Source organism: Heterocephalus glaber, unplaced genomic scaffold (assembly GCF_053883595.1).
Source record: "Heterocephalus glaber isolate CG9 unplaced genomic scaffold, H.glaber_assembly_v1.0 deba00001531, whole genome shotgun sequence".
Taxonomy (NCBI): Eukaryota; Metazoa; Chordata; class Mammalia; order Rodentia; family Bathyergidae; genus Heterocephalus; species Heterocephalus glaber.
In genome coordinates, this window is record NW_028258329.1 from 20,631,685 (window position 1) to 20,654,140 (window position 22,456).

The following is a 22,456-nucleotide window of genomic DNA, read 5'->3' on the forward strand; positions in this document are numbered from 1 at the left end:
TGAGAGTGTTTCTTTTTTGCCCATACTAAGGATGTTGCTGTGTAGGTGTGTGTGTGTTTTTATGTATTCTGGGGAATACTCTCCAAAATAGAATTACTGGGTTAAAAGATCAGTTTTATCCAGTCACCAGTTGATGGGCATTTGGGCTATTTCCAAGATTTAGCTATTACAAACTGTGCTACTTTAAACATGGGTGTGCATATATCGCTGTGGTATGATGCTTTTAATTCTTTTGGGAAGATATCCAGGAGGGGAATAGCTGGGTCAAATGGGACCTCTGATCCTAGCTTTTTGAGCTATCTCCATTCTGATTTCCACAGTGGTTGCACCAGTCTACACTCCCACCAACAGTGGAGAAGGGTTACTTTTTCCTCACAACCCCACCAGTATTTGTTATTGGTTGATTTCTTGATAGCAGCCATTCTTTCTGGAGTGAGGTGGAATCTCAGCATTGTTTTCATTTGCATCTCTGCGATGACCAGTGACGTTGAACATTTTTTTTAATGTTTATTTGCTGTTTCTACTTCTTTGTCTGAGAAATGTCTGTTCATTTCAGACACTCATTTTTGGATTGGGTCTTTAAATTTGGGAGTTCTGATTTTTTTTTGGTACCGGGGATCAAACTTGGGTCCTTGTGCTTGTGCAGCAGGCGGTGAAACCACTGAGCTAAATCCCCGGCCCAGGAGTTCTATTTTTTTAATGTTCTTTATATATTCCAGATAGCAGACCTTTTTCTGAGGAACAGCTGGTAAAAATTTTTTCGCATTGTGGATTGTCTCTTCACTCTTGGTGATTTCTCTTGCTGTGCAGAAGCTTTTTAATAAGATAAGTTCCCAGTTGTTTGATTCTTTGTGCCATAAAGAATGAGAAACTAGAGACATTCATGGCTAAATGGATGCGCACTGAGGCCACACTCTTTTAAGTGAAATAGGACACACATGTGTAAATACTGAATAGTTTCTCTAGTGGGGGAAACTGAAAGTATAAATGAGAATCAAAATGTATAACAGATGTGAAATAGGAAGAAAAGGTCCAAAAGGGAAGGGAAAGGGGAAGTGGGAGGGTTAGGCAAAAGGAAAGAAGGGAAAGGAAAAAATAAGAGAAAAGGAAAAAAACAGAAGCAAAGTCTATAAATAGGGAAGGATGGAGGTGATGGGAGGGCCTGGGAATGGGGATAAAATAAGAACCAAGATATATCATGTAAAGGTATAAATTCCCAATGATGAATGTCATCATATTATACACCTAAAATGTACCAATAAATTAAATGAATTTTTTAGAAAAGATAAATTTTAATTTTAAGAAATGTGGGCACTTTTAAAAACACTAGAGGTTCACATTCCCATCAGCAACATGTGTCTCCCTTGCTGTGTGACTTCAACCTTTTGTCTGGATGGTCACAGGCTCTTTTAATCCTTCAAATGACAGAACTATGTTTGTCTACTGATTGCTCTTTGTCATTATTTCTTCAGGATTTTCTTGATTCTATATTTAAATGTTTGTTCTGTCCCATTTCTCTGGTTCTCTTCTTCAGGACCCCTATTATGTGTATGTTGATATTCTTTTTGGACTTCTATAGCTGTCGTTTTCTTTCTTTGCTCATTCTTCTCTCTTGCCCTCTAAATTCCATACCTGACTTTTAGCCTTTTCCCTGTTGTGTTGTTTCTAACATGGCCTTGTTTGTCTGAAGCTGTTGTTTCTTTTTAAATCCAGTTAGCCACATTTCAAGTGCTCAGAAGCTGCTCTTGGATGAGACAGAACAGCTTTCAGATGAATAGAATTACAGGCCTGTAACTCTGATGCCTTGCCTAGCTCTTATTTGCCACAGTGCCCCAATCTCCCTAGGCATCTCTGAGGAAATCGATGGCTTTGAAACAATTTGCAAGCTACTTGACTGTCTGTGTCACCGAGATGAATTTCATGTAGAAATGACCAAGGAGTCTAACTTGTGGCTGTAAAGTTTGGGGATTCATCTGTGTGCAAACTCTATCTATAAAGGGGACTAGATGGACCCTGAGGCAAATAGCTAGGGTTATAAGATACTTAAAAACCCTACCAATTGATTATTAAGAATTTTCTGAAGTCTCTGTGTGCAGATGGTCTTTTTATAGCCCAGAAAGAGTTCCTGGCTATGAAGGGCCATTGTCTCCAGTGTTGATCCAGAACAGACAGGCTGGCTAAAATCTCAGAGGACTCTGGGTGGCTAAGACAGGAGGATTTCAAGTTTGAGCTCAGCCTAGGAAGCTTACTACTTAGTGAGACCTTGTCTCAAAAAAAAAAAAAAAAAAAAAAAGAAGACTGAGGATGTAGCTCAGTGTGAAAGCCCTGAATTCAATCGCTAGTACCAAAAAAAAGTAATAGGTCGTTCCCAGCAACCAGCAAAAATGGGAGCTCCAGTCATGGCTTTCTGATCTCAAGCTCTCTAAGAGCAGCCTTCAAGAGCTCTCCCAAGTGGACAGAATGTACTCACTAGAGGAACCCACTGTACAGCCTATTTTTCAGGTGTGTTCTTCACTTCAAGTGACAAGATTGCATCTTGATTAGAAATTAGTTTCTTCGCAACTGTCCAGCCAAACTGCATTTTCAGAAAGACTATATGGGATTCCTGAAAGATGCACTTAAGGGAAAGTACTCAAGACCGTGCTGACTGCACATGACACTGTCCTGAGATAAACTCCTGAAGATAGGAGGGGTTTACTAAGGGATGTCTCTACAGAGACCAGGTGGATCAGAGTATGTGAGACCCTTGTGGCTGTGCAGAACAGAAATCTTAATAGTGCTGGCTCACTTCAAAGGGAAAGAATTCCTTTCATCAAATTATATGTGGCTCTCTGCTCTGTATTATAGTGCCACCTCTTGGCTGTAAGTGAAAGTCACATTAAAACAATCTGAACTCAGAGCCACGGTGGATCCTAAAATTTATTTTCTGCCTGTTATGGAACTATTTAATCAAATCCCTTGAATCTAAGAGGGGCATACCGGTAGCTCATAGGCCAGAAAACTGCCTTCTAAAATTTGTGAGTTTCTAGCTATCAAACTACATATTGCAAAGGTGCCACTCATATTCTCAGATTCTCTCTCCAGTGTCCAAGAGAGAGGTGTGGCAGCCAACAATCAGGAGTCCAAAATCGGTGCCTACCTCCAAGGCAGAATGAGCCAGGGATCTCCTTCTCTAGTTCTGTCAATGTACAGTGTAAGTACCCAAGTTATTAATTACTGAACCCTTTCTGCAGAGGTGCTTATCTTTTATTATGGCGGGGGGGGGTGACAGGTACAGGGCTAGATCACCAAAGTACGAGTCAGCATAACTTATCTTTCAAACTTCACTTATGGGCTGCCTCAAAGCCAGGATGCTCAGGACAGTACAAGACAAAAAGAAAATATAATCAGGTCAATTTATAGAATGGCTAGCCAGTATTCACTTTAAATTAACGGAGGTGAGCCAGGCTACAGATGTGTTACTAGAACAATGTTATGGAGGTTGGAGATTTCGTGTCCTTGGTGCTTGACCTTACACTTGGATGTACATCAGTATTCTTAGGGAAGACCAAGACCCAGCTGAAGAAAGCTGCATAAGTAAACTGTGGCAGGCCAAGATACCCAAGCCTTCGCTGTAATCTGTCACTCGTGGGCAAAAGCCCTATTTGAAGTCTACCTCACTTACAGGGGAGACAGGACTCTTCTGGAATGTAGCCCTGCTGAAGATTCAACTTAGGGCTTCCCTAGCACCGAGCTACATCCCTAAGCCTTTTAAAAATTTGAGATAGGGTCTCCTTAAGTTGCCCTGGCAGGCCTTGAACTTGTTATCCTCTTGCCTTTGGCTTTTACGTAGCTGGGATTACAGGTGGGCCACCATGCCTGACTCTGACAAGTTTTTTATAATAAAGTGTACTATGATTGTCTCCTGTTAGAAAATCTTGTTATTTTCTAAAGAAAAAAACCTGATTAGACAAAAAAGTTCCCACTTTAAAATATGAGCATTTAAAATGAAGTAAATAGATTACTGCAATGGAAATTGTTGGTTCCCATTCAGCCTCTGTTCTTTTTCTCTCTTTGTAACTTTTCCCAATTTTATTCTGGTACCCATTTCTCTACTCTTTGATTCTAAGTATGACAACCATATTTCTAGTTCTAGGATGGGCCTTAGTTGGCCTAAAATGATTTGGGAATTCTCTCCTGCAGTCACTGGCTCAGGGAACTTACAGCACGGTACATTCCTTGACCACAAGGGCTTGTTCAGAAACTTCCTGTGACCACCAGCACCACCCCTGCCCCATAAAAAAAGAAACTTCAAGTGTCATAACCTGGGCAAGTTATAAGGGGAGGCTGAGTTTTGGGGAGAGAAATACCAGCTTTTCTGAGCTGCCTTTTTTGCCTGCTGGATGGGATGATGTGTGAATGTGAAACCTGTGACATGGCCTTTTCCCTCCGTGAAGGTAACAGGCCTAAGGATGAAGCTGGTATTACTAAACAGACAACTGAGTCAACCTAGCCCCCCAGTCCACCTCTGGACCATAAAGGTATATGAATGTATGAATATATCCTTAATTTTATTTTGTCGCAGTACCAGGAACTGAAACCAGGGCCTCTGCACTGAGCTACATCTCTTTCCCTTTTTACGTCTTGAGACAGGTTCTCAGTTGCCTGGGCTAGGCTCAAACTTGTAATTGTCCTGCCTCAGCCTCCCAGAGGGCTGGGATCATAGGCATGCACCCTTTATAATTTAAGCCAGGTGGATTTGTGCTTCTGTCCCCTGTCCAAGAAAGCATTGCCACAGTGAGCCATGTAAAACCACAAGCCAAGTGCCGTCACAGCACACACCGGAAGGGCTGAATGGGAAAATTCTCAAGCCAAGCCCATCTCCAGCTGAAGCACACAGGAGGTAGGTAGCAGAGCAGCTTAGAAGACAGTGCAGTGAAGTTTAAACCAAGCTCTGCCACTCATGACCACTGTGATCTTGGGCAAGCACCAAACTTCTCCAGTCCTTGGTTTCTATCAACAAAATAAGGGTTGTACCAGAGGAGTAGTTTCTACCTCTCAGCTCTTTTCTCATCAAGAATTTTTTTTATTGGTCCTTCTTACAGATTTTGTATCTTTGATGATCATGTCCATTAGTACCTTTTTCTCACATACTTATTAAAGCACAGAGCTACATATCAGCAAAGGTAATTGTTATTTACTGAATTACTATACCTTGCACTAAGTATGTAAAAAAAAGTATTTATTATCTTTTTCAGCTTTAAAATACACATAATTTCTAACAGGTTTTACAAATGCTGCAAATAGTTTCCAGGTCCTTTTACTTCTTTTAAGAGTCTTTGGTGATTCATAAGAATTACTGGATTTTAAGCCTGTAAGTTATTACTGAGGAGGAAGAAAATTCAGTGACTTCTCAAAAATAATTATTTTTATTTACCTTTTCACAAAATGGTCCATGTAGTTTAGCCAGGCATTTGGTATATGCCTGTAATCCCAGCACTCTGGGAGGCTGAGACAGGAAGAATGCAAGCTCGAGCCTAGCTTGGGCAACCTGGCAAGACTCTGCCTCAAAATTTAAAAAAAGAGATGGGGACGTAGCTCAGTGTAAAAATCTTGGGTTCAATCCCCAGTACCACTAACAAAACAAAACTCCATGTAATCTTTAAAAGACTTAAAAAATCATTTTTGCACTTAGATAAACATCTTTAAATATAAAACTACAAAGTAGTATGATGAGTTCTCCTTTGTCACTTGTAACCTGGATTAGAAGGCAATTCCCAGTGTTCCAGAAACAATGTGGCCATATTATCATTTTAGTTTAGTCAGGATAACTTCATTCAACAAGAAATCAAAGGACCTGGGTTCTAGTTGCCATCTTGTATGGTGTGATCCTGAGTAAGTCTCCCAGCTTCTGGATATCAGAGGCTCAATCACGGTGTGCAAGGAACTCAATCAGGTCATCCTGAATATCCTTTCCAACGGTTATGTTGTAACTTGAAACCAGAGTAACAAGTTTCAGGCTGTTTGGGGTCAGGGATTTTAGAACCTATATTCAACGTATAGTACTTTTAAAATTGTTGTGTTTTTGACATAACAATTTGATTCATATATGTATATAAATATATCTTCTCCTGTTCTTTTGTATATTAAATATATTTTCCTATTTAGCATCCTCTGCATCATTAGGAATAAAAAAGTCCCTCAAGGATGTATTTTTCATTTCTTACTTTATTTTTTTTCAGCTTCCTTTTTTAATTTCTCCAAGATCTCTTCTGGAGTTGTAGAGGCCAAAAGTTTCACCACCTTTTCACGAGATTTACCACCCTGAACCAAAGACAAAAAAGCACTCAACATTGTGATGCTGTCAGGGACAGCAGACATGGTCTTGGTGGGGACCATACAGACAGGCTACCAAAGGCTCAGCTGCACTTACTGGCAGTTTCTGGTCTAACCAAGGATGACCTCTCAGCTTCTACCTTACTACAGATTTTTACACCTTGCCAGGGCCTTTACCTTTATATCTATGGTAATAAAAGCACTCTATAATAATAAAAGCTCTTGGCATTAAAATTTCATAGTTTCAAGTAATTCATTTGTTTAAAAAATAATTTTAAACTACCAAAATAAATACTGTACATTTAAATAAACTTGGTATAAAAATAATTCTAAATGTAAACAAATTGCTATTCTCTATATTGTTAAACATTTTCTAAAAATTCCAAAAATAACCACATACCCAAGTGCTATGATTTCACACGTTCAAAAAGTTCTAAAAGGATTTGTTTTTCAAACATCTTTCAAAGATAAAATGTGAACAGTGATTTATGTCAGTGGGCAGAATCTGCACAGGTCGAAGAGTTGGGAACACCTTTCAGGAGTGTGTCTGTCACAGCAGGTACCTGGGCGGGAAATCAGAAAGGACCTGCAGTAGGTTGAGCAGATGAGAGAAAAGGCCAGATGAGATGGATTTTTAGGTGTAGTTTATTAAAGACTGTGAATGTTGCTGAGAAAAGGCCCGATGAGATGGATTTTTAGGTGCAGTTTATTAAAGACTGTGAATGTAGCTGGGATATGAGCTATATAGTGTAGCACTGGAAAACGAGTAGCTTTAAAGATATAAACATGGCTGAGGCCCACTGTTTCAGTATGTCTAGGGTTATGTCCAGGAACCTGTACTTAGAAATGATTCTCAAGTAATTTTAGTACAAAACCATGGCAGGCATGACTGACTTCACATGAACGACTATCTTCCTAATAAGCTTCTCTGAGCGAGAAAGTCAACGTTGGGTGATCAGAAATATCTGATAGACTCACTAGTGGAGATGACAAACAAGTGGAACCTTTTTCTTTTTTTTAGTGTGGTGATGTCTTTTTTATTAGTATATGTTTACAATACATAATAATTACATTCATCTTGGGAACTGGTATATATAACATCTTAATCATTTTTATTTCCCCTTCCCCCCCCCACCCTCTGACTTCCCCCCACCCCTGGTATGGTGATGTCTTGAAAGAAAAAGTGAGCACGACTGATCTGACAGCAGGTTCAGGAATAGGTTTAGGAGAAAGTGCTAGAAATGATGGCAATTAAGGACTATAAATAAAGAGAATGTATAACCTGAATAAAGACTAAGGCAATAGAAATGGAGACTAAATAGGAAGAATTCACAGATTTTTGTGCTTAAATATGTGAGTTAAACTGGCTTTCCAAATTATTTGAAGAAAACAAATCAATATTTCATGAATCATAGGGCCGGGGATTTAGCTTAGTGGTTTCACTGCCTGCTGCGCAAGCACAAGGACCTGAGTTCAATCCCTGGTACCAAAAAAAAAAATAAAAAAAAAAAATATTTCATGAATCATGGTTGACATGTAATAATCAAAGGTGTTTAAAGAGAGAGACCTACCTTATCTAATACCACATCACTCTTCCTGAGTTCTAAGACCTTGGAAAGATACCGACAGAGCTCAGCGTTGGCCTCTCCCTCTGATGGAGGGGCTGCAATTGCTACGTTTACAGCTTCAGTGGTCAGATCTGGAATGAAATGGTGTGAACTTTATCCCTGAGTTTTCTTTGTAAAATGAGGAAATTTTGTAAAAGGGTTTTGCCAGATTTTCAATTAAAAACTGTCAAATTGGATACAGTTCCCAGTACCAAAACTAAACTAAAACAAAAAACTGTTAGAGTGATTAATCACACTTCAGGGAACATAAACATGATGAATATGCCTCTACCAATACATGAAATAAATTCAGAAAGGAAAACCAAGACTTACCTTACCCTACCCTGCTCACCCTAGCATTCTGAGAAGTGTCTTGGATTTAGGTGGCTGCACTTGCTCTACAGGAAGAACTCAAGCCTGCAGCTGGAGAAGCTGGGCTTCAGCCCCAGCAATGTGTCTGAGGAAGTGCATGGACAAGGCAGCTCACAAGAATGTACACGGATATTCAGGGTTCCATCACGAAAAGGACAACACCAAGCTAGGCTCATCTCTTACATGACACATTTCTTTTTTTGAGACAGGATCTCCCACTGTAGTTCAGGTTGGCCTTGAGCTCACTATGTAGCCCAGGCTGGTCTTGAACTTGAGGCAAGTTCAGCCTTGACCTCTTGAGTACTGGGATCACAGTGGGTGGTGCAACCACACCCCGAGTGACACATATTTTGAATGCTGTTTTTTTGGTACCAGATTAAACTTGGGTCCTTGTGCTTGAGCAGCAGGCAGCGAAACCACTGAGCTAAATCCCCGGCCCTGAATGGTCTTTTTTTTCAGGAGAATTCAGATCAGTGGTTCTCAAATGATTTTAAGTTCACACAGGAATTAATGAAAGGTTGCAGATCACAGGTTTTCTCCCCCTCCTTAGGCCAGCAATCATTAAACTAGACCAAAACGTTTCTTTTTTTCTCTGGTCTGTGCCTCCAGGTTTGGAATAGGATAACCTAAGAATAATCTAGGCCAGAATCCCCAAATCCCAGGCCATGGACTGGTACCTGGAGGAGGGCCAGGTCTCAGGAACAGAACCACAATATGAGGCCAAGTGGTGGATGGGTAAACAAAGCTTCACCTGTATTTATAGCTGCCTGCATTACTGACAGAGCAGCACTTCTGTCAGATCAGTGGTGGATTAGATTCTTAGAGGAACACGAGCCTGACTGTGAACTGTGCATCAGAGGAATCTAGGTTCCATGCTCCCTATAACAATCTATTGTAATAGTTATTTATATCATAAATTATAATAACAGAAATAAAATGCAGAATAAAAAGTAATGTGCTTGAATCATTCCAACCCCTGCCCACCCCAGAAAAAACCATCTTCCACAAAACAGGTCCCTGGTGCCAAAAATATTGGGGACCACTGATCTAGGGTAGTGGTACTTTTTAGAAAGTATAGATAAAGTGGTTTTCATCTAACTTGGTAAAACTTAAATATATTCACTTTCATATACCTTTAACATGAGAACCTAATTTTAAAATGGAGAACCCTCTAACTGCAGATGTAAAAGATATACTCCACTGTCACAGGACAAGTGGTCAGCTAAATGAGGAGGCAGGAGGGTGAAAGGCACAAATCACTATTCCCACAGTCCTATCACAGTGTTCACACATACCTGTCACAGCGTTTTGCTTGGAGCCAGGCTTGGCATGGATGGCTATGGTGACACAACCTTTGGCATCAACTGCCACAGGACCCAATGGAAGAGGTGGTCTCTCTGGTGCCTTGTTCTGGCTGTTACCCTAAAACGAAAACAAGCACACTTTACACGGGTTACAAAATGCGTTCCTACGTATTAAATTTGATCCACCCTACTCACCTTCATCTTGAACCAAAACAAACTAGGCTTATCAGGTTGTCCAGGACCTCCGGACATCTATGCTCTCCCACACACTCACAACTCATCAATTACTCCACGAGACCTTCCCATCAAGCCCCCCAAACTGCTTTTCCCGCGTCAGAGGAAGATCTTACCCTTTATCATTCATCCCCCACCCCCGTACTGAGCTATGTCCCCAGGTCCGGCCCCTCCTCTTAAATTTTAAATTGAGAAAGTCTCACTAGGTTGTCCCTGCAGGGCTTGAACTCGGGGTCCTCTCACTTCAGTCTCCCAGTGCTGGGATGACAGGCATGTGTCACCTCCCTCTCCCAGTTTACTATCTTTGCATATGATGCAGCGCAAACTGAAGTGAGTATATGGGACGGGGAGGAAGGAACATCAGTGACTGATATTTAAAGGCCATGCTTTTCATTCACTCATTAGGGCAGTGGCCGGCGCGCGGATCGATGAGGATGAGTCGGACCCGTGGTCTTAGGACTGTAGTGAGGGAGGGGGGCTGACGAACCCAACACGGTGCACAGCGCTGAGTCCAGAGAGCCCGGGGAGGGCCGGGCAGCGCCGGCGGGAGGCGGCGCAGGGGAGGGTCTGGGGCGCGCTGGAGTCTGCAGCGCAGCGATTGGGACGAGCGCATCCCCCCAAGTGGAAGCGCGCGGCCGGGGGAGAGGCGGCGGCGCCCCGGGCGGGGAACAAGCGGGAGTAGGAACCAAGCTCTGAGACGCGCCACTCGCAAGACTCCGCGTTTCGGGACTGGCCCTGCGGCCCACCTTCTCCGCGCAACGGGACTCGCCACTAGCCTTGCTCGCCGCACCGGCTTTCTTAGGCATCTCTGCACCAAGAGGGGGCCGCACCGAGCCCCAAGCACCCGCTCGTTCCAGAAGATTCCTTAGCCCACTCTTGAAGCTCTGCATCCTATCCCAAGTGGCGGGCGCCGGAAGCCATTTTCTGCGCCTGCGCACGCAGCGAAGGGGCGTGGCCCTAGCGTAACGTGCTTGCGCTCCTATCCGAGATCGCCATCTTGCGCCTGGCGGATGCAAGCCGGCTTCCTGGACTGCAGAGTAGGGTTCTTGAAAGGACTGGAAGAGCCGCAAAGGACGCACAGTCAGTTTTCCGTCACTCCTAAACAGTCCAGCAAAGTCGACAGGGCCCACGGGTACACACAGGTTCCCATCCGCGGCCTGGCTTGAGCACCACCATACACCAACAGCGCGCCTGCTTTGTGCCTAACGCCAAGGGTCCCACAGTGTGCAAGACTGTGACACGTGACATGGCAGGCTGTGAAACTGGAGGAGTGAGCAGAGGAGATCATGGAGTCGCCGAAGGATCTAAAGAGGCCAGGTATCCTCACAGATCAATGTGCTGTTTTAGAAAGCACTAGCTGCAGTATGGCCAGCATGGACCCCCGGAGGTAGGAAGATCTGGGACCTAAGAGGGAAGTGGTGGCCTGAGAGCAGCTGCAGCAGAGATTGAGAGTTGAGCATTGTAAGGATCTTCAGTAACTGGAGCTGTCTGAGCTGGGGGATAATTGGATGTTGGAAGGAGAGCGAAGAGTGAAGGCCCACTCCCAGGTTTGGAGGTGGAAGAGCAGTGTGGGAGTCTGAAGGGATTCAAATTTAGACATAGATGATTAGAACATTGGAGCAGGTATATTAAGGAGATAACTGAATATATATATAACGCAAGCTTGAGAGATCTGGGCTGGTAATAGAGATTCTGGACTCCTCTGAGAAGTGATGGGGATCAAAGTCATGGATGAGCCAGGAGCTTAGTGCTTGGAGCACATCCACCCAGGAATGCACCCTAAGGTCAGGGATAGAAGTCAGCACGGACACTGGTTAGAGGTAGATACAGTGTGATGGCAGCTAAGGGAGGGTACTTAAAGAGCGAGTCTTCAGAAGTGATAAATGTCAGAGAAAGCACGCAAAATAAGGACACTATGTCCACAGGATTTAGAGTGAGTTTCAGTGAAGGAGGAAATAGAAATAAGTGTAGAGAATAATTCAGTGAGTTAACCGTGAAGGAATAACTGGTGTTTGGAGGGGCAGAGAACACACGGAGGGTATTCTTAAAACTGGATGAGTGTTAAGTTTTTGAAAGTTGATAGGAATGAGCCAGGAGAGGAAGTTAGACCCAAGATTACTGAGTTGGGAGATATGAACATGAGTAGAGAGAAGCTGAGGTGCACAAGCAAATCTGGTGGAAGCGGATGGAGTTTCTTTCCATAGGTAAGATGTTGACTGTGTGAGGAGGGACAACCAGGAATACAGATAGGCTTGGACAGCGGCGATAGCCTAGGGTATACAGAGGGGGCTCTGGAGCAACAGAACAACTCATTTGTCTTTTTGTTGTTGTTCTTGTTATTTTTATCTAATTCTATTAATTTTTTTACCCTTAATGGGATCCTTTATCTCACATTTCTTTCATGTTCCTTTTATTTTTCAAGTGTTACTTAATTTTCCCTTTCCCCACCCCTCCATCCTTACTGTTATTAAGCTTTATTTTAGATATTTAATTGATGGTATGTTATTATTGTTGAATTCTTTGCTATTGTTAATGGTAGTATAGTTGTTGCATTTAATAGATACTGTATGTCAATATTTATCTTTTCTATTGTTAAGGGTGGTACTGTGCTAGATCCATTAGGCAGAAAAGACAAAGAAGTATCACTGTTGAACCAAACCTTTGAACAAGTGTGCTACCCCACACAGAATATACCTTCTCAGCAGCACATGGAACTTTCTCCAAAATAGATGACATACAAGTGTGTAGAGCATGCTTAAGAAAATACAAAAGAATCAAAATCCCATTCATATTATTACAGTGCAATGAAATTAGCAATCAGTGGCAAAAGAAACCACAGAAATTATGCAAACATATGCAAACTAAATATACTGACTAATCAGTGGGTCACAGAAAAAATCAAAGAAGAAATTAGACAGTTCCTAGAATGAAACAATAATACCAGTACAACATGTCAGAACCTATGGGACACAATAAAGCAATTCTGATAGGGAAGTTTATAGCTATGAGTGTCCACATTAGAAAAATGGGAAGAAAAAAAAAACCAGAGCGAGCCCAAATAAATAATCTAATGATACACCTCAAGGTCCTAGAAAAAGAACAATCCAAATCTAAAGCTAGTACAAGGAAGGAAGTTATGATTACAGCAGAAATTAATGAAATTGAGACTAAAATAAATACAATGAATTGAGCTGGTTCTTCAAAAGAATAAACAAAATACACTTGATCTTAGCCAAAAGGCCGAGAAGCAATAAGAATAAAAATAGACAAACCCTTAGCCAATCTTACTCCCAAAATGCAAAGATGAATATCGATACAATTAGAAGTGAAAAAGGACAAAATCACCAGACACTGCCCAAATCCAGATTATTAGCAACTACTTTAAAAACCTGTACTCCAATGAATTGGAGAACCCAGTATAAATGGACAGATTCCTATACACAAACTGAGCCAAAATGATAGAAGGACCCTGAATAATTCAATAACAGGCAAAAAAATTGAGGCAGTAATTACAAAAAAAACACCTACCAACTAACAAAACCGCAGGACACAATGAATTCACTACTGACTTCTACAAGAACTTCAGGGAATATCTAACACCAAATCTCACCTCAAACTAATGATATTGAGAGGGAAGGACTACTGCCAAACTCATTCCTGGAAGCTAGCATTACCTTGATTCCAAGGACAGACAAGAACTCAACCAAAAAAAAAATAGGCCAATCTTCTAATAAACGCAGATGCAAAACTCCTAATAAGATACTGGCAAACTGAATGCAACAAATCATTAAAAAGATCACACATAATAACCAAGCAGGCTTCATTTCAGGGAGGCAAGGATGGTTCAAAATATGCAAATCAATAAATGTAAAATACCACAGGACAAAAATCAGAACCAAGGACAAAAATCACAATCATATCAATAAATGCAGAAAAAACTTGACAAAACCCAACATCTCTATTCATGATAAAAACCTTGAAAATAGCCATACAAGGGCCTTATCACAAGGTGATAAAAACCATTTGACAAACCAATGACCAACATCATAGGGAAAAGCTGAAAGTTTTCCCTCTAAAACTAGGAAGCAGACAAGGCTGTCCACTATCACCACCCTTGCTCAATACAATACAAATATTCCTGGTTTAGCAACCTACCTGTTTAACAACTGTTTGGACCCATGACCAGAGTGCAGTATTTGGACTTACGACTTGCCGCTTGGACTTATGACTGTCCCTTTTTTTTTTGTTTCTGGTACAGTTCTGTATATCTTGTTTATAGACTCAATGTCTTTTTTTTTGTACAGTCCACTTTTCAGTATTTTAATTTTTGCTGGTTGTGCTATACAGTACTGTAGTTTTATGTTGTTACACATTACACTACTGCATGTAAGTTATGTGTAGGGGGCCCTGCCCCCCCCCCCGCTGGAACTCTTGAGTGCCTTCTACGGACATGCCCGGGCTTGTTGCAGATCTACCCGGCAACAAGGAAGTAGCCCCAGTACACTCCTCTTGCTCCTCCCCTCTCGCCCTACGGTATATATGTTGTAGCAGCTTCCGTAATAAACGAGACTTGATCAGAAACCTGTCTTGTCTCCATCTCTCGTGTCCCCTGTCCCCTCTCATCCTCGCTCCCCCTCTAGGGTCTCCGTTGACTTACCCGCGGGCCGGGACAAGTGGCGCCCAACGTGGGGCAGAGAACGGGGGATCCAGTGAAGGACGCTGCTCAGGGGCCCTAAGATTAAGATTGAGAAACAAAGAGCATACTCGACATAGAAGAGGCTTGCGATTGACGTGGACCTGCCGTCTTTTTGCACCTCGGTGAGTTGAGCAGCGATTATGGGACAGGGCATTAGTCAGCACGAACTGTTTGTGCAAGGTCTCAAAAAGACATTACAGGCACGAGGGGTAAAGGTTACAGTCAAACAATTGCTGAAATTTTTTGATTATATTAAAGATCTCTGTCCCTGGTTCCCTGCTGAGGGAACCATTGACGAAGAGAGATGGAAAAAGGTGGGGGAGGCTCTCCAGGATTATTATGCCACTTGCGGGCCCGGGAAGGTCCCGATTGCGGCGTTCTCATATTGGAATTTGATTAATGATATTATTTCCCAAAAAGCGAGGGATCCACTGGTAGCTCAGGCTATACAGGTTGGGGAGGTAGCCCTCCGTAGTGGTGAGGAGCCGACACCCGCTGGTGACTCCGACGCAGTTCCCCGGGACGCCAATATGGCGCCGGGACCCAGGCCAGTTAAGGCCACGCCTTCCTCGCCAGACGAGGAAGAGGACTTGATGTCCTTTGACAGTGATGATGATCCCGCCCCCGACGGACATAATGTTCCCTCGGACCAATCCCAAACGGCCGCGATCCCTGCCAAGCCCTATAAGGCAAAGCCTCGCCGGACCCCCGCTTCCTCTTCCTCCGTTACTGCCTCTAAGGCAGCCCCACCCTTGCGGGAGGTTCCGCCCCTATATCCCTCCCTTCAAGCCTATCGCTGCTTGCCTCCGCCCCCAGATCCACCCCAAAAGGACTCCGGAACTGACGAGTCTGCGGGGGAAACATTGCGGGGCGGCTCTGGGTGCCCCCCTCCTTATATCCATCCAGGCCCCAGCACTCCCGCTTTGGCCTATCCTGTTGTTGATCCCCAAAAGGAACTCTGGGACAAAATAGACTTTCTAAAAGAACAGATAAGGTTAGAAAAGGAACATCAAGAACTTATTACCCAGCTTGAGGGCTTAAAAACAGGCAAGGCTCATGAAAATGTCCCTAGAGAGGACACCCATAAGCCGCGACCCCCCATTAGAGGGGCGACCCCCAGGGTGCCGTCCGGGTCAAGGGTACCCCTAAAACTTGAGCCCGTGGAAGCCTTCCCTGTCACTGAGACTGTTGACGCACAGGGTCAGGCATGGAGACACCATAGCGGCTTTGATTTTAAGGTTATTAAAGAGCTTAAAACGGCTGCGGCTCAGTACGGGGCCACTGCACCTTACACCATGGCTATTCTAGAATCGGTGGCAGAAAATTGGCTCACCCCAATTGATTGACAGACTCTGGCCCGTGCCACCCTTACAGGAGGTGACTACTTATTATGGAAATCTGAGTATGTTGAGAATTGTCGAGAGACCGCTAGACGCAATACTCAGGCGGGGAATGGTTGGGTGCTTGACATGCTTCTTGGGGAGGGGGCCTACGCCGCTAACAACCAACAAATGCAATTTGACGTGGGGTTGTATGCCCAGATTCAGACTGCAGCCACTAGGGCCTGGATAAAACTCCCTTCCAAAGGAGACGTGAGTGCCTCCCTCACTAATATCCGGCAGGGCCCGGACGAGCCGTTTGCGGACTTTGTCCACCGCCTTCTCACGGCGGCAGGCCGGATTTTTGGGAGCGCGGAGACAGGGACGGATTTCATTAAACAGCTTGCTTTTGAGAACGCCAACGCCGCTTGTCAGGCCGCTATCCGCCCCTATAAAAAAAAAACTGACCTTTCCGGCTACATTCGCCTTTGCTCTGAGATTGGGGCCGCTTACCAACAGGGCCTTGCCATGGCAGCTGCCATGCAAGGCTTCACAGTCAAACAATTCTTACAACGCCACGTCGGCGATAAATGCTTCCGGTGTGGGGCCACCGGCCATTTTGCTAGAGAATGCCTGACCGCTAAAATGCAGGGCCCCAACGCTCCGCCCCCAGGGCCCTGCCCCCGATGCAATCGGGGAAGGCATTGGGCGAGTGAGTGCCGATCCAAGACTGATGCCCAGGGCCGACCCCTCCCCCCTCTCCAGGGTTCAAATTCGGGAAACGGGAAGGGGGGCCAGCCCCGGGCCCCCAATTCCAAACAAATTTACGGGGCGCTCAATTTTGCTCCAATAAACAGCAATCCATTTCAGACCTTGTCAGAGCCACAAAAGGAAGTGCCGGATTGGACCTCAGTGCCACCGCCCACACAGTATTGACCCCAGAAATGGGAGTTCAGGCCCTTGCTACGGGAGTCTTTGGACCCTTACCTAAGGAGACCTTTGGCCTTATAATAGGCCAAAACAGCAGTACCATGAATGGGCTGCTGGTTTACCCAGGAGTGATTGATAGTGACTACTCTGGGGAAATTAAAGTTATGGTTTCTTCCCCCAAAGTTATTAATACCATTCAATCAGGCCAAAGATTTGCTCAATTGTTACTCCTTCCCCTTCTCTCTACCTCTAATAAGGCTCTTAAAAACGCCCGAGGCAGCCAGGGTTTCGGCTCATCTGATGTCTACTGGTCGGAGGTACTTTCAACACAAAAGCCTCTTATGACCTTGTGGTTAGATGGGAGACAGTTTTCTGGGTTGGTCGACACTGGTGCCGATGTAACTATCATAAAAAGAGAGGATTGGCCTCAGGCGTGGCCATTGAAGGACACCCTCACCCATCTCAAGGGTATAGGGCAGAGTCAAAATCCTAAACAAAGTGCCAAAGATCTGACCTGGAGGGACCAAGATGGTAATCAGGGCACCATTCAACCTTATATCATCTCAGGGTTACCCATTAATTTATGGGGGAGAGACCTATTATCACAAATGGGGATAATTATTTCCAGCCCCAATGAAATTGTCACTATGCAGATGTTTAAAAATGGGTACATTCCAGGAACAGGGCTGGGAAAACACCCTACTAGCCTTACTCACCCCATTGAGCCTGTCCCTCGGCCCCCTCGAGCAGGGTTGGGCCATTTTCCATAGGGGTCGCTGACACTCCTGCGGTCCATGCTGAAAAGATCACCTGGCTCTCGGATGATCCAGTGTGGGTCGATCAGTGGCCCCTCTCCAAGGAGAAGTTACTAGCAGCTCAACAGCTGGTGCAGGAGCAGCTTCATTCTGGCCATATCATTCCTAGCCATTCCCCTTGGAATACTCCCATTTTTGTCATTAAAAAACGGTCGGGAAAATGGAGGCTCTTGCAAGATCTCAGAGCAGTTAATAAAACTATGGTACTCATGGGAGCTTTACAACCCGGTCTTCCCTCACCGGTAGCCATCCCCCTTGGATATTATAAGGTTATTATTGATTTAAAGGATTGCTTTTTCACCATTCCCTTACATCCTGCTGATCAAAAACACTTCGCTTTTAGCCTCCCGGCGACCAATTTCTGCGCCCCAATGCAGCGCTTTCAATGGCTAGTGCTACCCCAAGGCATGGCCAATAGTCCCACCCTGTGCCAGTCATTTGTAGCCGCAGCACTTCAATCCACCCGAGACGATTGGCCTCAAATGTATATTATCCATTACATGGATGATATCCTCGTGGCGGGACAATTGGGAAGTGAGGTTTTGGCTTGTTATGCTGACCTTCGGCGGGCCCTTGAATCTCGTGGCCTCCAGATTGCCCCTGATAAGGTTCAACTAAAGGACCCTTACAGTTACCTTGGATTTCAGATGAAGGGACGTCATATTTCCTCCCAAAAGCTTACCTTGCGGCTGGACGGTCTTAAAACTCTGAATGACTTCCAAAAACTGCTCGGAGATATTAATTGGCTTATGCCCTATTTAAAGCTCACCAAACATGACCTGAAGCCTCTCTATGATACCCTGCAAGGTGATAGCCACCCCACTTCACCTCGGGAGCTCACTGCCGAGGGGCGCAAAGCCATTGGCATGGTAAAACAAGCCATTCAAAATCAGACAATTACCTTTATAGATTATAACTCTCCTTTACAATATATCATTTGCAGAACCTCTCTCTCTCCCACCGCTGTCTTTTGGCAAACCGCTCCCCTTTTATGGGTTCATCTCCCAGTTTCCCCTAAGCGGGTCTTTTACCCTTATTATGTTGCAGTTGCAGACCTGATTGTTTTAGGTAGAGACCATGGAAAGATGTACTTTGGAAAGGAACCTGATGTCATTATCCAACCCTACCCTAAAGATCAGATCAATTGGCTTATACAGACTACCGATTCCTGGCCGATTGCTCTCGCTTCTTATTCAGGGTTATTGGACAATCACTATCCTCCCAACAAACTCATTGACTTTGCTAACAGACATGACTTCATTTTCCCAAAGGTCACTTCTCGTTCTCCTCTGCTAGAAGCCCTATCCGTTTTTACAGATGGTTCTTCCACCGGGATGGCTGCCTATGTGTGGGACGATAACATTGTTCAATTCCAAACTGCTCATTCATCAGCCCAATTGACAGAACTACAGGCAGTCATAACGGCCTTTTCTGCATTCCCTGCCCGAGCCCTTAATCTTTTTACTGACAGTGCTTATATTGCTCAATCTGTCCCCTTATTGGAAACATGTGGATTGATCAAACTTGCTTCTCAGACTGGTGGTCTCTTCCTCCAATTACAAGATCTAATCAAAAAGAGATCCGAATCCTTTTTCATTGGGCACCTTCGTGCCCACTCTAACTTACCTGGCCCACTCGCAAAGGGCAACCGCTTAACAGACCTAGCTACAAGACCTCAAGCTTTGGCCTGTTCAATAAATACTGATGCCCCCATTCCAATTGACCAGGCACAAAAGGCACACCAACTACATCATCTTAATGCTCACACGCTTCGCCTTATGTATAAGCTTACTAAAAAACAAGCTAGACAAATTGTTAAGGCCTGCCCTACGTGCACTCTTCATCTTCCTACACCTCATTTGGGAGTTAATCCTCGTGGCTTAATTCCAAATGCCCTCTGGCAAATGGACATCACGCATTACCCTGAATTTGAAAATCTTAAATATATACATGTCAACATTGATACCTATAGTGGATTCATATTTGCCACCCTGCAGTCTGGGGAAGCTACTAAACATGTCATCGCTCATCTCCTCATTGCCTTCTCAGTACTTGGATGTCCACAACAAATTAAAACAGACAATGGTCCTGGCTATACCAGCTCTGGCTTCTCCAACTTTTACAAACAATTTGAAATAACACATATAACGGGAATCCCATATAATCCTCAAGGACAAGGCATTATAGAAAGGGCTAATCTCACACACAAAATTACTTTAAACAAAATAAAAAAGGGGGAATGGTACCCTACTAAGGGGTCTCCTAGAAACCTGATATCACATGCATTACTCATTCTTAACTTCTTAAATTTGGATGCCAAAGGTTTATCTGCAGCCAATCGTTTCTGGCAACCAGAGACGCAACGACAATTTGCCTCAGTGATGTGGAAAGACCCCCTGGACCACTCATGGCACGGGCCCGATCCTGTACTTATCTGGGGCCGAGGATCGGTGTGTATTTATTCCAAGGAAATGAAGTCAGCCAGATGGCTCCCAGAACGCCTAGTAAAACAAGTTGATAGGCGTGCTGATGATGCCGATGACCTGACGTTGCCCAATCCTGATCAGTTAACAATGGCGCCCGCAATTCCAATTTAAAATGAGCAAGGATATAATTCAGCTTATCTAGTTATGTTTGGGTACACCCTGATGTTCTACACTGTCTTACATGTTTGTCTATTATTTGTTGTCTGTGTTCATGTAATTGAGCTCAAAATGTTCTTTTCTCTTTAAGGGATATTCACCCATTGTTACATTGATGATGTTATTTTATTAAAGATATGCTTTTCTCTTGGATCAAGGTATCACTGGAATTTATCAGATTAAAGTGATCTTTAGATGGGAACTCCCTTTGATGAATATAGAAGTGGCCACCCAGAAAATATTGTTCTGGTCTTAATTCCTCAAAGGGACTCCTTAGTGAAATTTATATCATGTGATCTTAGGGAACATCGTCATCATTTAAAGTTTGGACCTCCGGCGCACAATGACAAGGGAACTCTTGAAGGACATCTGGCTGAATGAACGATCCGAAAACAAGAATAGGATGAGCTGGAAATGCCTAGTTCCCCTGATGTTGCTGACCAGGGTATGGGTGGTGTCGCCTTCAGAAGGGTTAGACCACATGAAAAATATATGGATTCAGTTGGCAGGCTCGCTCAACTTATCTGAATTTTGTCTAAGTGCTGATGTAAACTTTCATTATATGTTGGGAAGTTGCCTCGTTCCTGTATGTACCCCATTGGAATCATTGCGGCCTTATACTCTGTTTAAAGATATTCCAGGAAAAAATCTCACATATGCAGATAGTTACAATTGGGGATCTGCTACTTGTCGCAGGCCCAAGAATGCTGTCAAATTATATTCACCTAAGGTAATTATGTCTAATAAGACCGAATGTGCTGTATACAGAAATTGTACAACTAAATGTCTACAAGTTAAACGTTTGGAAAACATGTCCTGCCATGTTGAACAAGAAATTATGTATAGTAATTGCCATGTCTCTTTGCCAATGGGTTGGTTTTACACTTGTGAAAGGGAAACTTTTAATTACATTCCGGCCAACTTGAGTGACACTCGTTGTTGCTTGAGTCGGCTGGCTGTGATATTACCAGACAGAACTGATTTGGTTGTACCTAATCGAATTAGACGGTGGTCGCTGTATACCGCCCCAGGATGTAATGATGATGTGGGTCTATTGACTGATGCAGAAGTGTTAGTCATGATAGGGTCTTTCGTTGCTATGCCGTCCATTGGGGTGCATGCGGAAGCGGCAGTACGAAGATTAGCCTGTAAAGTGGTAAAAGGATTGAATGCCACCTCCACCGCCCTGGCGTTGATTAATCAAGTTACAGGAACAAAGACAAGCTATTTTGGATAATCGAGCAGCAATAGATTATTTGTTGCTTTTTCATCACCAGGGCTGTGAAAAAATAAAAAATATGTGTTGTTTTAATTTGACTGACAATGGGAAAAGAATCGATGATACAATAAAACAGTTGAAAGACCTGGCTAATAAGGTGCATAATGAGGATGGCGGAGACCTATTTAAATGGTTGACCTCATGGCTACCCAACCTACAATGGGTAAAACAATTGTTTCTTGCCATTGCAATTGTATGTGTTTGTCTGTTATTGTCATGCTGCTGCATACAATGGATACCAATGCTTATACGTAGAAATCGCTTTGACTTTTAGATAAGAGGTTCAGGCCGATATGATTTGAAAGCCTTGTATTCCCCTTTGTATTTTAACCTATGTTAATCTTAGTAACTAAAATGTCTTCGGATAGTTTTGATTTTGTAAACTTGTGATTTCCCCTGGAGCTATAGTGGAGACCAAGATGTACGTCAAAATCAGCGATAAATTACTGTCAGGATGTTGGCTGGACATACGCTACATGGGCCGATTCCATCTCTGCCACGGCGTAAAATTCTCGCCCCGCCTGGTGAGCGGGCTGGCAAGCCAATGACGGGCAACTGGGCAAGCGTGCCATGCAATGAGAGCCCTCGTGTGCCGCCTAAGACAGGTGCCAGAGCCTCGATTCTCTGGTTAACCGATGACGGGTAAGGTGCACGATGCAGACACGCATGTTGCTCTGACCCAAGACAGGCTCAGCCCCCGCAGGCTTGACTCTCCTGACGCTTTTCTAAAAAATAATTTTAAAAGGGAAGACCTGTAGGGGGCCCTGCCGCCCCCCCCCCCCCGCTGGAACTCTTGAGTGCCTTCTACGGACATGCCCGGGCTTGTTGCAGATCTACCCAGCAACAAGGAAGTAGCCCCAGTACACTCCTCTTGCTCCTCCCCTCTCGCCCTACGGTATATATGTTGTAGCAGCTTCCGTAATAAACGAGACTTGATCAGAAA

The 22,456-nt window shown here is 43.9% G+C and overlaps 1 protein-coding gene and 1 long non-coding RNA gene across 5 annotated transcripts in view; one reads left to right on the forward strand and one right to left on the reverse strand.

Moving 5' to 3' along the window:
• The window catches only part of CUNH15orf40 (chromosome unknown C15orf40 homolog), a 29,501-nt gene extending 18,722 nt beyond the window's left edge, over nt 1-10,779 (reverse strand). For 2 of the 4 annotated variants that reach the window (XM_087188545.1, XM_087188544.1), the window contains exons 1-3: nt 10,579-10,779; nt 9,590-9,716; nt 7,887-8,014 (exon numbers count right to left, since the gene is read on the reverse strand). In XM_087188545.1, coding sequence (XP_087044671.1) covers nt 7,887-8,014; nt 9,590-9,716; nt 10,579-10,722 — 399 coding nt within the window. In that variant the 5' untranslated portion in view covers nt 10,723-10,779. Of the gene's footprint in view, nt 1-6,206; nt 6,304-7,460; nt 7,796-7,886; nt 8,015-9,589; nt 9,717-10,578 lie in introns of those variants that run through there. The other 2 variants (XM_087188541.1, XM_087188543.1) reach the window with 2 other exon arrangements.
• A 32-nt stretch (nt 10,780-10,811) lies between these two features.
• Nucleotides 10,812-22,456, forward strand: LOC147824902 (uncharacterized). The gene is made up of 3 exons (XR_015441828.1): nt 10,812-11,149; nt 14,473-14,650; nt 20,537-22,456. It is a non-coding gene; the product is annotated as an uncharacterized LOC147824902 (long non-coding RNA).